The 14,808-nt window shown below is 39.1% G+C and overlaps 1 protein-coding gene across 1 annotated transcript; it reads left to right on the top strand.

Annotated features, from left to right (window-relative positions):
* Positions 1-10: 10 nt before the first annotated feature.
* Positions 11-14,009, top strand: LOC145483704 (DDB1- and CUL4-associated factor 5-like). The gene is made up of 8 exons (XM_081462249.1): positions 11-248; positions 1,384-1,527; positions 3,696-3,732; positions 5,713-5,852; positions 9,593-9,725; positions 10,152-10,365; positions 11,464-11,658; positions 12,536-14,009. Exons 1-8 carry the CDS (start codon positions 11-13, stop codon positions 13,709-13,711), a joined length of 2,277 nt encoding a protein of 758 aa, XP_081318375.1. The 3' UTR covers positions 13,712-14,009.
* Positions 14,010-14,808: the final 799 nt, after the last annotated feature.

The following is a 14,808-nucleotide window of genomic DNA, read 5'->3' as shown; positions in this document are numbered from 1 at the left end:
TGCTGAAGTGATGTCATTTAAAAGTCCCTCCGTTCGCCGAAGTCGTGCGCATAATGGTAGCCAGCTTTTTAGCTTTCCCCAATACCAGAGCGTAGCAGAGACTTACGGACTCTCTGTTGTGCACAAGAGCTATATGTCAGATTCCTTTGCTCGCTGCTCTGGCCTCAACCACCACGACTTACTGGGACATTTCGGCTGTGTCAATGCCATAGAATTCTCTAGCAATGGCGGAGAATTCATTGTTTCAGGTGCGCATTTTGTCTTGCTACGATTTTGTTCTTTGTTTTGGTCCTTTGATTGGAGGAAGCTTCATGTTTCTCGGGATTCTTTGTTAGCGTGGGCGAATTGCACCTTAAATTATGTATCCGCGTTTCTTTTCGTGAGTTTTTTTTTAGTTTAGAGACATGTTTTTAGGTTATAATGTCAGGCATCCCTAGTATGTTCATGCCATATATTTCCCATTATGAATCCTCAATTCAATAATGATATGCCTGTCTCGGATGAACACCCTACAGTGGAATAAGCGGCCTTTTGAATAAGCCCATCCCCTTGAGTATGCACTGTTTGCATAAATGCCCCTCCTATCAGCCAAAATTTGGAATAGGTACCCCCCACCCCCACCCCTGAGAAGGTGCCCCTTCCTTCTTTAAGCCTGAAAAACTATTCAGGCTTGAGCAGGATTCAAACCAATGGCCTTTGTGATACTGGTGCAGTGGTATACCAACTGAGCTATCAAACCAACTGGGGGTTGGTACTGCCCCCCTCTCCAACTAACTGAATGCCTGAAAGAGGCTAATATGTATGCAGTAACTTTTTACATAAAGGGCCCTTTCCCAGGGCTGTCAGTAAGGGCTGTAGCCTGTTACACCTGTTACAACTGAGTATGTTTGGTGGGCCCTTGATGTTACTGGTAAACATGTCTATTGCTGATACAATTCACCAACAAAGTGACAAGGTTGTTACAGTTGTGAAGATTGAGGCTACAGGTAAACCAAACTTAATGACAGCCCTGCTTTTCTACCAGTGGTGGATCAAGGAGAGGGACCTGGAAGACTGAGTTCATGTCCCTGTAAAGGCCTGATTGATGGCAAATTCTTTTAGGACCCCATCTTTATTAATTTAAGGCCTGCAGGCTTTATATGAAAATTTTGGGGAGCCCACCTTATAAAGAGGTCTGCTTAATTGAATGGTTGAGGGATCTTGGTGTTGCCACTTCTAGGCAAGACACTTCACTCCCCCAGAGCCTCCACTCAGTTGACTAGTCCCCTTGTTTGTGCTGACCTAAAGTCTGAGATATAGCAAGGATTTACTTTGGATGTAAATTTCAGAATATTTAACAATCATGGATATTTTATTTGCTGTTTTACCTCTTTCATTTCCTAGGTGGTGATGATCGTCGTGTTGTTGTGTGGAATGTGGAAAAATGTGTCTATGGAACTCAAAAACCAATAATAATGAAAGGAGAGCATAGGTCTAATATATTCTGTACTGTATTTGACAATGACAACAGACATATCTTTTCAGCAGGTAGGTTTTTTGTGTGTTCTTAGTTAACAAAGCGGCATTCATTTCTGTGGTCTGTACCCACTGGGGAGCAGGGTTGGCACAGTGGTGAGAGCACTCGCCTCCCACCAATGTGTCCCGGGTTCAATTCCCGGACCCGGCGTCATATGTGGGTTGAGTTTACTGTTGGTGCTCTTCCTTGCTCCATGAGGTTTTTCTCTGGGTACTCCGGTTTTCCCCTCTCCTAAAAAACCAACATTTCCAAATTCCAATTCGATCCAGGCTATTGTCAAGCACGTTATCATGAGCCTCTGGCTTGGGTGATTGTGCAAGCACTCCCTGTGTTTGACATTAAATTTTCATTCACACTTTTTTACCATCATAGACAGTAATCTGAGATGATACCATAAAGTATCTATAATACTCAAGTAGTTCATGAGTTCACTCTGAGTTCTGAAAAAAATTCTTATTTGTTTTCAATGGATCAGGACAGGGAAAGAGAATTTTCAGTAATGTCTGGGCATAGCTAGATCAGATTGGAACATGCAAGACCTTGGGTCTGTAATCAAGGTGACCCTGAGTTGAATCCCAGGGGAGAAAGTCCCATATGAAAAGGTTGATGATGCTCATTGTCTCTTTTTGGGGGTATAAATCAAGTGTTCTGGTGCCACTCAGGGTGTTCATGATGAAACGCCACTATTTCCAGGGGTCAAATAAAGCTCCAGCCATGCCCAGATTGGTGTCCTTTAGGAATCAATTCAAATTTGCAATGAGTAACCCCAAACTTTTCATATGGAATTCTCCCCTCTGGAAAGTAAATCCAGTTTTTTGAAGACTTGAGGCCTGTTCGCACTACGTGAAATTTTGTTTGATTTGCCAAAAAATCTGTCAACACGCAGCCATTTCTAGTGCGAACGGTTTTTTGAACCCACCAAAATTTTTGCAATCACAACGAAACTTCAAAGATTCCGTCGACTAGCTTTGGAGGCTGTAAAAAGTTTGTCAGGCGAGGAAATCCTTTGTTCCTTGACATCCATCCGTCATTGGGTCATCAAATTTCACAACATATGGATTACGAAGCGCACATGACCGTATGACTTCATGCCATTTTAATTGAGCTATAGATGGATCCGCACAGAAGCAACATCGATCCATGGTACATCAACTATTATGGCTCGCAATGCTACCAAGATCAAGATCAGGCTAATCAAAGTTATTACGATTCCCAAATTGCTATGCAACAGCAGTACTTCTTACAGTTTCCATTGCAGCAAACTTGAGCGGATTCACAATGCATATGCATCCACATCCGCTGAACGCAGCATCCACATCCGTAACATTCACGGAAGATCAGACAACTGCTGCAGCTACTGGAAGCACAGAAAACACGAAAAAGGGAACAAAGAGAAAAAACGCCAAGTATGAAACCTTCCCCTTTAAGACATGTCACGACATCTTGATGGTAAATTGATCAAATTACTAACTGACATCCGTCACTAAAAAAATTTTGTATCTTCATGTGTGAACAGGATTACGAAAACAAAAAATTAGTGATTACAAAATTTTCAGTTTTTTTGCAAATGCTAAACTCAAATTTTCGTCTTAGTGTGAACAGGGCCTTATAGACAATTGGCCAGCCAGCCTGCCTCCATGGGGAATTTTATAGATAAACACTTAAAAAATGCTTTTTTCTTCACTTTCTTTTGATTTATGTGCATTACAACAGCACTTAAATTCTAATTTTAGTGTGCTAAATTAGATCAAGATGGGGCCTGGGTTGTCAGTTACAAGATTTATAATGTGCAGGTCCAGAAAATATCCATACTGCCCCCACAGAAGGGATTGAAATTTCCTCGGGGGTGGGGGATTCTGGAAGACCAAAAAATTTAAAGAAATGTATGAAGCTTTATTGGAATTTCCAGAGGGGTGGGGAAGTCTTAGAAAAAATCCCTTCAGTGGGGGAGGTATGGATATTTTCTGGAACTACACAATACCAAGATATATCTGCAAACTTGAGAGCTCTTCCACAAATTATTTCCTTATTGTACATTTTTAAAATATATGGGACAGGTGATGAAACTCTCAGGCCTGAACCTATGGGCCTATAGATTGGCAAAGAAAGGAAGTGGGTTGGTTGACATACAGAGGAAAAGTACTGTCATAAAACTCTAATCTTTTTTCTCTTTTAATAGGTAATGATAATCAAGCACTGCGACATGATTTTACAACGTAAGTCAGCAATTAATATTAAAATGTATTTTTTGTACAAAATGTTATAATCAGAAGGCCATTCAGAGTTGACACTAATGGTAACTGCTGGAGAAAGTTTTTTGTGATATCCAGAATAATCAAGGTGGAGGAAAGTGTTATCAGCTGGAGCTAAAGGCTGAGGTTGGATACATGTAGTAGGACCTTTTTGTTAAAACTCTAGTTCAACAATAATAATATTGTGTTAATATACATTGTGTGGTTCCAGAAAATATCCATACCCCCCACAGAGGTTTTTTCCAGTTTGACCCCCCACCCCCAGGATTTTCTGTTCCAGTGGGCTTCACAGTACTCCCCCCACCCCCTGGAATTTCCATGATTTTTCTACTTGGGCCCCCCTACCCCTCAGAAATTCCATATCCATTAAAAAAACAAGACTTAACTCATTAATTGTAATAAAATTTAACAGCAGCTGTTTATAGTTACATTGTAGACAAAGACATACTTTTTCATGGTAGACTACAGACTTAGAAGCGCTTCACTCCCAAATGGCATAGCAGCTGACTTTTTCTTCATTAAAGGAAGTTTTCATCTAAGAATCTCAGAACGTACATAAAGTTCTTTCAAATAACCGAGTTGAAGTTTTAATTTATGCATGGTCAAAACAACATATCAAATTACTTTACACACGCAGTAAAGTCGTCACGCAACATTTTTTTTACAACAGGTGTTTCCCAAATGTTGCTTTATTTTTTCTTTCACTAAAGGAATACATCAATTAAGTCATACACATTGTCTCTGTAGTTTGTAAATGACAGTAAATTTATTTTATGCCTTAGTTTTTTCAATTGTCAGACATTTCATATGTGAAACATGGATTGTTCAGTCGGTCTATAAATGGCCAAATGAAATCTTGGCTACCGCTCCAATGACTATGCTCCCCGCTGTCCACGTTTACATATATAGTTCAAGAAAAATGGCTTTGAATCGACTTTGCTCACTTAAAGCAAACTATTAACTACACGGATAACGAAGGAAATATGTGATAACCTAGTTATGGCAAGTCTGAAATGGCGATTAATTTTGTAAGAGTATCAAACGAAATAAACAAAGTACAAATCACATTTAATTGACGGCATGATTAATGCTGGAAAAAGCATCTGAGCTGTATTTAAGCTAAATACAGCACAATCTCCAAAGTATAAAATATCATCAACTTCATTGTTCATGTATTGCTGCACCTCTTCGTCAGCATTTTGTTCAACTTGATGTCCAACAAACACGATACTCAGGATTGCTGTCTGTCGTATGATGTGGGAAGAAAAATGGAAAATATATGACAAAGAATCTAACATTTATTTCTCAACAGATGGAACATTTCTGTTGGTTTGGTTACCTGAATCAATTGGGAAAGTACAGTAGTGTTCATTCAATCGCATTTCAGACCCACTGGAAAGAAAACTCCTTGAGTAGCCCCCCTCCCCTTCGGAAATTTTTCTCTTTCAGACCCCCCTACCCCTCGGAATTTCTGTGACCCTCCGTGGGGGGTATGGACATTTTCTGGAACCACACATTGTTACAATATTGTTAGCTGCGAGTGAAACCAATTTAAATCTTATTTAGTTGTCTGAACACTGAATGGGAATTTCATTCATTGCTAAGACTCTTGGCTTTCCCTCACTTTTTTCCAATCATTGTCATCTTCAGATATTCTCCTGTATTTCCTTGGCTACTTCTGTGGATTTTTGCTTATTTTCTGTGCCAACTTTGGCCAACATCATCTACATTTTTCCTATTTCATAGTCGGAAATGTGATCGAATTGGAGAGACCTTATGAACTATGAAACTGTGCTCAAAAGGTGTAGCTATGTGACCATGCTCAACACCTGCCAAAATATCCAGAATTATCTTATTAATAGACAGCAGAATCATTGACATGCATACATACCTGGCATTGAATTACATAGTTACATATACAGCTGTATTGCATTTCTTTTTTAGTGGTGAAGCAATTGGCACGTACTATCATGATGATCCAGTCTATGGACTAAATATTCATCCAGAGGATAACAATGTGTTCCTTACAGCTTCTGATGACGGAAAAGTTATGCTGTGGGACATTAGGACATCTCCAGTCAGTGGTAAAACACCTGTTCACAGTGTACAACTTTTATTACTGTCAAGTAGTATCTTGTTCAAAATTTATGCAGTGAAGGGAAGTCATGAAGTATTCTGTGGACTGTACTGATTGGTTCATTCGACAACAGAAGCTGTCAAATGAACTCAGTGGCAATCTCATGACAAAAATTGCAAGTCGTAATTTTGCATCTCAGATTCCATGCAAATTGTAACAGAGATCTTGAATGGCAAGGTTGCCAGTGCAGTCATAACACAGAAAACATGCTGCTCTTAAAAGGAGGTGGTTGCTTTATTGAATGAAAAGTACTTTTTGGAAAGAACATTTTGCCAGTGCTGCTTGGCAACAATGCCATAGGTCACACCTGCATGTGAAGATCTTATTCATCTCCAACTCCAAGCTAATCTTTAGTGGTCACACAGGTAAAAAAGAAGTGATCACAGGGATCCATATTTGCAGTTGTCTGGGCATCTGAGACGACTAAAAATTGTAGTCGGCAAGTACACTGTTTGACTCTACCGAAAAAAAAAAAAAAAAAATGTCTTAAATTTTCTTCTGAGTCTGTACCTGCATTTTGACCACTTGTCATCTATTTGCAACTTTTAGAAAACAGATAATGATTTGCAGATTTCTTTCACAATAAAATTATCATTTTGATCCACAATCTTGGGTGATGTAGTATTTTCCATGAATGAAATCATTGCAAGCTCCATTTCAGGCTGATCTTCATCTGGAAAAACACATTACATGATCGCATCAGGTGTCTCAATCAGGATGTGGCATTTAGTAATGATAGCACTTCAGAAAAACAAATCCAAATTATTACGAGCAAGAAGAGCAAAAGCATTCTTTTCAACATACATGGCAATCAAAGAGACCTTGGTTTTCATTTGTGCTTGGATCATCTGTGTCTGCTGACTCCACAACATCAACGTCCTCTACTAGGGACACAGTGTTCTGTGAGCCAGGTCGCATGAAAATACAAACTGTAGTAACAAAGTAAACTGTCCATTAACATGTTGCTTAGGTACTATTCTTCCCTATTGAATGAGCAAGTAAAATTTTGCCAGGGCAAGTTTGTCATCTGGCATACTTGCCCGGCTGACGATATGGATCCCTGTGATCCGTAATTTTGAAACCATGGAATAAAACCAGCAGTGCACTGATTGGGCTGAATTTGAACCCATGTCTTTGAGCATCTGGAATTGATCAAGAAGTACAGGGTTTTCAAAATAAGCTGGTACCCGAAGAAAGTCATCAGCTTCTTCAAGCATTTAAGCCTGGTACTTTTTGTCTCAAAGTTTATTAATATGCAGTTTTGTTTCACCATTGTAATCAAGATCTGATCTTTGAGAGGAAATAAATGAACAGTAACATAATTAACAGTGCGGCTATTTTATGCACCTTTCAAACTTTAAAGCAAGGGCAATTTTTGGCGGGCGTTACATACAAGGCTGTGCTCTAGGAAAAATTCTAGGGAGCCCTTTGGGTTCTCAACCTTGTAGGTTAGGGTGGTCAGAAGTCAAGCTTGGTGGCACGAAGGAAAAAAAAAATTAATTAATTGATTATAATTATCTAATGACATTAATTAATATATGATAACCGATTGACCCTCAATTAAAAATGGCTTGAATTGTTTCTAGGGCATTTATCCTATTTACAGATGCCAAAGATGAAAGGTTTACTTGAATTTTTTGTAATAGTGTTGTCAAAAATCCACAAAGAAAGACAAAATTTACATGTTTTTTGAGTTAAAATGTCCTTTTTCCCTCTATGCTTCTGATAATTTAGTTCACATTCTCCTTCAACTAGGGACTTTTCATGCACATTATACAAGGCAGAAGAGCTAAGTAGACTTTTTGTTGACATTATACAAAGTATACAAGGAAACTGCTGTCCTTATCACTGCAAGCCAGTGTTAAACGTATGCATTGAACCGAGCCACCATTTATGTTTTGGCTTCACAGATGGATTTAACCTTTTTGAATTGAGCCATTTTGCCTTGTAACTTTCAATACAACACAAGAAATCAAAAAGGGAAAGACAAATTATTGTGAGACTGTTTTCATCTCTAAGTTAAATCTCAAAAAGGAGGTCGCCGTACCAGGCGACTCGGTATGTTTTTCTTGTCACCCAAAGATGGAAGCTGCTAGAGCACAGCCTTGACGTACATGTATCAGATTTGTTGCAAGAGGGGGTAACCCACTCCTGCACTCTTTCCCACATGGCCACCTCTATGGCAACCCAATAGTGGACCACCTACTTTACAATTTTCCCCAGCTACTTTATTTCAATTTGAAAACCCTGAAAATAATTTTCATTCATATTCTGGACTATTCAAAGATGAATGTTTCAGAGAGTTAAGAAGGGTATTTTGTTGGGGAGGGTATTAAGCACTTAATGACTGGCTCCAAGGGAAACAGCAAGTTTTGTTTCCCCAAGACCCTCATTGAGGTTGAGGGAAACAAAACTCACTGTTTCCCATGGGACCAGTGATTACGTGAGGGGGGCATTGGGGTATAGTAGAAACTGCAAAACCGAAGAAAAAATCATCCACAACTGCAAAACCGCAAAACAATTTGCCCAAAACCAAAAACTGCATACAAAACCATCAAAAAACCATTACAATGGTGACAAGTGGGACATACAGAGCAAACTACACTAACACTAATTTTATCAATGTATTTGTGAATGTCATGGACTTGTCTGAAGCCTTCGTATCTTGTACTATCTTTAAGCTTCTGCAGGCTTCTCTCTTCCCTTTTCACTGTACATCTAAACATGTTTTTTTCGAAAATTTTTGCCGCCTTTCTCCTCCTCACAAAAAACGTAACACAATCCACAATTGCTTCTTCTGTTGCTGGCATGGGAGGCATGTTGGAAACTGACCAAATGATTGCCCTGGTCTGCTAGGTCAAAGTCTTGCGCATCGTTTGAGACATGTGATCCCCTACGGTGACATTTAGTTTGTCACGCATTCCTCTCAATAACTGCGGCTATTCGAGATCAATTGCTGCTCAAATCAAAGAGAAACCAGAACCCAAATAGGACAAAACAGGAAAAACTAATAACTACATTGGATACCAAATCCGAAAAACCGCTAGACTAAGTATTTTTTACGAAAACCAAAAACCAGATGCTAAAAAGCGAAAAATCTGCAAACCGCCATGAACACCAAAACTGAAAAACAAAAGTCTTTTGTACAAAAACCGAAAAACCAATCTAAAAAATAGCCAAAACTGCAAAATTGAAAATCCCAATGCCCCCCTCTTAAGTGTTTTGCTATACCTTCCAACTCAACAATAGAAAAAAAACTGCGAAGAAATTGTTTGCTTGACGCTGGCTGGGTCACAAATTTGCCACGGTTTCAAGGTGCATGACCTGATCATGTGCAAGTTGAAAGTTCAAGTTGTTGTTTCCCTAGCGAGTTAGTGAGTTTAGACCCATGACATGTGACACATTCTCCTCCAATCAGAAAATGTATTTGAGTTTGGAGGTATAACAAATGTATTTAACTTCTGATTTCATGTGCGTCACAACTCAAAGGAAGAACATTTTGGTAGCCAGAGCACAATACATACTAGCTGGTGGTTATTAAAGACTGTTAGTGCCTTTGCTGTGTTTGTTATTTTAGAAGGTGAAAAATAACGTAATAGTTAGTTTCACATTATATTTTTTGTTTGATATTTTCTAGAACTATATTGTGTCTGAAATTGTCACCAAAAGGTAACATTTTTGTTTTAGGGTCATCAATGTGCATTGCACGGCATGAATCAGCCTTCCATGCTGCTGTTTTCAATCCAGTTGATCCCAGCTTAATAGCTACAGCTAACTCCAGGAAAGGTGTCCAACTTTGGGATGTGAGAGTTCCAGTCAGGTAAATAAAACATCTCAGAAGAGCATGTGACTAGTTCATATTACGTTAGTCAGTACTGTTAATCAGCAAGGTTAATATGGCATGCACTAATGATTGACCATGTCAGGACGGCAACTGCACTAACGATGGAGGTTATAAACTTAGTAATTTGTATTTTTGGCGTTATTGGCTTCCCATTAATAATACATGGCAATATACATCAAAAGTTACCCGGTACATGATTTCAGGTTTGCTGAGAAGTTTATAGAGACGGGGAAGTAGGGGGTGGGGGTGGGGGTGGGGGTGGCGGGTGGCACTGAATCTCTGACACAGGACTTTGGATTGTTCAGATGTTGGGATGTTCAGCATCTTATACAAATCATGCTTACACTACATTTAAATTTGTGTTACTGGTTTGTATGGCTTTTTTGTATGACTGGTCCACAGCTGTTTAAGGCAGTTTAGTTCTGGAATGCCTCAGATGTGTGCCATGGGGCTCAAGTGGAACATGGCAGGTGATATGATAACAGCCCTTTGTCGCCGAATGCCTCCAGTGCTTTATCATGTCAGGCACACCTCTGCAGTAGCTGAGTTTCATCACCCTGGCTATAGTAATGTGTGTACTATGAAAAGTAACTGCTTTGCTGGAAGCAAGGATCAGGTACTAACTATAAGGTGTAATGAAATTTTCTGCTATTAAAAGTGAATCAATGGCTTTCAGTTGAATAGACCAATTTCAATATATTAAAATTCAGCCTAACACAATAGACCTCAGCACAAGGCTCTGTGGAATAAACCCCACAAACTCTGTAGTTATTCCCAGAGCCTGCTACTGAGGTCTATTGTTTAAGGCTGAATTTTAATATATCAAAATTGGTCTATTAACCAAGCAGAAAACTCTCGTCCTGAATAGTGGTAAAAACAACTGCATATAAATATTGCATTTAAATATATATCCATGCATTTAAAAGCCATTTTAAGTGTCTCAGCAGCTGATGTGACATGCAGAGACAACAAAGGAACTAGCCCCCTGCAAGTCAAAAAAAAGTAAAGTCTGCATGCGAGCCAAGTGGCCCATCAGGCTGGAGCATATCCCGGTTTCTGTAGCTTGAAGCAACTAAGAATATTTCTACTCCCCCTGGATGGCATGCTAGTCCATCACAGAGTTACCCCCAGCATTAAGTTCGCTGGTACCCATTTATATGCCTGGGTGGAGAGAGGCACTGCGAGAGTCAAGTGTCTTGCCCAAGAACACAACACAATGTCCCAGGCCAGGACTCAAATTCGGACTGCTTGATCTGGAGATGAGCGTACTAACCATGAGGCCACTGTGCCTCTGACACACTAACCATGAGGCCACTGTGCCTCAAGTCAAAACATGCAGGAAAACGTGTGCAAGCAAGTCATGATTGGTTTTGATTATACTTTCATGTAGCATAGGAATACACAACAAGCAGGGTGACCCCCAAATATAAATACTTTTAGTCCTCTAGTAAAAACCACTCTAATGTACTGATAGGTATTAGTTGGGATATCCAGGGGTTGCCTGATGTAATAATTTGTGGATTTGGTATTTTTATTGGTGAATAATTTTACTTGTTATGTAGACTTAAATTCCTTGGTGGGATCATGGTTGATTCTTGTTTACGTCCCATATCCTGCAACACTGTTTCCTATAAATCCTTGGAAGAGATGTATTCTTACTGTGGCACTGAATTAAAAATTCTTTACATATCTCCAACGATCATTCATTCTTCAGTATGTTGTTTCTGGCTCCGATGACTTCAACGTGTACATATGGGAGGTGCCAAATGATTGGGCTTACCACGATGAGCTGGTGACCATTGGTAGAGCATACATGGTACTTCATGGCCATCGTTCCATTGTTAACCAGGTTCGCTTTAACCCTGCTACACACATGCTTATATCAGCAGGAGTAGAGAAAGTTGTTAAGGTTAGTTTATACCAACAATACATTTATACAATAAGATTTTTTAGGTTCCCCTAGAGGATCTTCATACCAAATTTACAAAGATATTGCCTTTAAAGCTATAAATATCCACCACTATTCACCTTTAAATATCCACCAATATCCACCACTATTCACCTCACCTTTGGTGAATAATTTTCTTAACCTTAAGTTTACCTGTGGCCTTCCGTGTAGTCCATAAACATGGAGCTGTTTGTGTGTTTGTTTGTGTTTTTTTTTTGCTGGTTTCTGCTTTATTTTGGGAAGAGCTCCCATGATACAGACAAGTTATTTCCTTAACAGCTGTTCGTGGCTGCATCTTATTTAATGGTTGTTAAGACCAAAAACAAAAAAGACCTATAAGAGTTGGTTATTAAAACAGTATGAAGTTGTTCATTACAATAAAAAAATCAGCATTAGATGTTAATGACACAAAATGTTTGCTTTGTACTTAATATAATTGTCAAATACCTTTCGTGACAAATATCAATGACCATTAATCTGATGTCTGTGATATCAAGTCTAAACCTTTTTCCAACCCTTACTTAGAGCTTACATGAACAGGCAATGCTTACAGTGTGATTACATGAATCAGGCCACTTGGAATAAAGTTAACCAATCATGCATAGCCAAGGTGTTATCCAGATCCTAGTCTCTCAGTATGTTTTACATTAAGCAACTGGTGTCTTTAGGAGCAATTATCCCAGTGTGTGCTCACTACTAGGTGCAGTGCTGGTTATGAATAAATTATTATTATCTCCTCATGAAGTTTGACGGACTCAGTTCATACTTCTTACTTTTCCTTGGCCAGTTAAATTAGTAACTGTTTATTATTTTTAGCTTTGAACCTTTTCTTATACAGGTGTGGAGTCCTTTTCCAATACCAAGAGGTTACAGTAGCAAGGAAGCTTGTGTAGGAAGTAGAAGGGAACTTTATTCTCATAGTGACTATCTAAGCTTTATTCAATATGGTGGTCTCCCACTGTCCCATGATGAATATGAAAGCAAGTCAACTGACGAGGATCCACGTATGTTAGCTTTCTTTGACTCACTAATCCAGCGTGAGAAAGATAATCTCCACTCTGATTCAGATGATAGCTTCTTGGATGATTTACATCTTAGTTTTATCCTTGAACCTGATAGCAGTGAAGAAAGTGACAGTGACCACACAGGAACCAGTATGAGTCGTCTACTGATGAGGGAACTTCTTCATCGACCCAGCCCAGGGCCAACAGATAGGGAGGTAGCTACAAACAGCTCAAGTCAAGGTGTGCTTCGACGGTTAAGACATCTTAGAGATGCAGCTGTAATTCGAGATCTGCTAAATGCAGATAGTAGTAGTAGTGATGATGGTAGGGATACACATTTCAAGGTTGTCCCACCTGAGCTACCCCAAGATCTCGGAAGTGGGCAAAGTACTGTGCATTCTCCAACTCAATTTAAAAGACATCAGTCTCGTACAAATAGATGCTATCGTGTTCAAAACAGATCAAGCAATGAAAATGAGAGCAGTAATGTTTTGTGTGACTCCTCTTCATCTGACAGTGATTCTAAATATAGCCGGCAAAAGTCAAAAGAGAGTAGTAGCAGTAGCAGCAGCATTGACTCAGATGATGATTCTAGAATTTCAAAGGCAGCAAAGAAGAATACAGAAAGTGGCAGTGATGAAGCTAAGTCTTACAAGTCAATAAAGAAAAGAAAGAAGAGACATTTACACAGGACAAATGTAAAGAGCCCTTCTAATAGCTTGGAAACATGTGAAACTATTTGTAAAGCCACTGAGCATAAAATGGATGGATTTACAGATAATAGAGACAGCCATATGGCAAACTGCAACTCTCAAGTGAAAGTAACTAAAAGCAATGAAGAGTTTGTACCTTCCAAAGCAGAGTGTTCAGAATCAAATGAGAGTAACCACCACACAGCTGCTAATGGCAGTAACTGGACAGGCCAATCAGACAATGTTGTAACTATTAACAAGAAAAATGGCAATACACAGAGAAAGGAAGAGGATGAGGAGAATGATTCTAACGGATAGCTACATTTTGGAGTGGCTTATCATGTGCACTTCTACTAAAAATGTCATTTCTCTGGATAGGTACTGATTGGCGAATTCTAATTTCTTGAAGCTCAATCTGCAGACCAGGGGAAGATACTCCCATGTATAGGCTATAAAATGGTTTTGTGCTACTGTCAAGGGTGTGGTTTTCAAGCAGGTTAGTCTGAGAGGATAGGATCTAAAAATCAGAAAGTTTTGGTCTACAGTAGAGTATCATTTTCTCAGAAACTGACCAGTGGTAAGACAAATGTGGCCTGGCCTTGGAATAGACATATGGAATTGAAAGAACTTGACATAAATGGAAATACAAATCAGGCACCAGAAACTGGGTAAAACAATGACCCCTGGTCTGTGGAGCCCCAGGATGCACTGGGTCTATGGACTACCCTACAGACCAGTCCATGGACCTCCCCTACTGACCGCCCCCCAAAATAAAGTAAAATTAATAAGTAAAGATTTGACTTACCTGTTGTCTGGATATACCATTCATGTTGGCAAAATTTTGAGTGGCATCTATGGACATCTCAAATGGAGTAGCACATATGTATGGGATTGCTTTTCCACATCACTCTACATATACATTTCTATTAAAACCCAAGAATAATTTTTGAAAGCTGTTTTAGGTAAAAAGAGATGCTGATGGCCAAAAGTAAGAAAGTTTTAGCTTGTTTACTTTTGTAGTTCTGCTAACCAATTCCGGAAGTCTAATTGTGAAAGCTGGGATGACTTCACGAATCTGTAGGAATATAGGCCGAACAAATGGTGGAAAATAGAACTAAGATAGTTATCAGTCTCCTCATTCTTTTTCAAGCACCCTGGTCTTCTACAGATTGCCACAGTAAAGGAAATAGAGGCTATTACATGGCCACGTGGAGATGCGAAATTTATCTTTGAGTGTCAAAAAAGTGAAATATTTTTCAACACAAGGACAGAAATTTTGTATCTCGAACCAACTCTGTAATTTTCTTTTTTATTAATAAAATTCTTACAATACATAACAACATTTTTGTTGATTTTCCAAAGATTTCTGACCACTAAATACAAAGATTTCCAGAGATTCTCCAAAATTTGTCCGA

Source organism: Orbicella franksi, chromosome 4 (genome assembly GCF_964199315.1).
Source record: "Orbicella franksi chromosome 4, jaOrbFran1.1, whole genome shotgun sequence".
Taxonomy (NCBI): Eukaryota; Metazoa; Cnidaria; class Anthozoa; order Scleractinia; family Merulinidae; genus Orbicella; species Orbicella franksi.
Note: the sequence above shows the minus strand (reverse complement) of the source record. Positions and strands in the feature narration are given on the sequence as shown.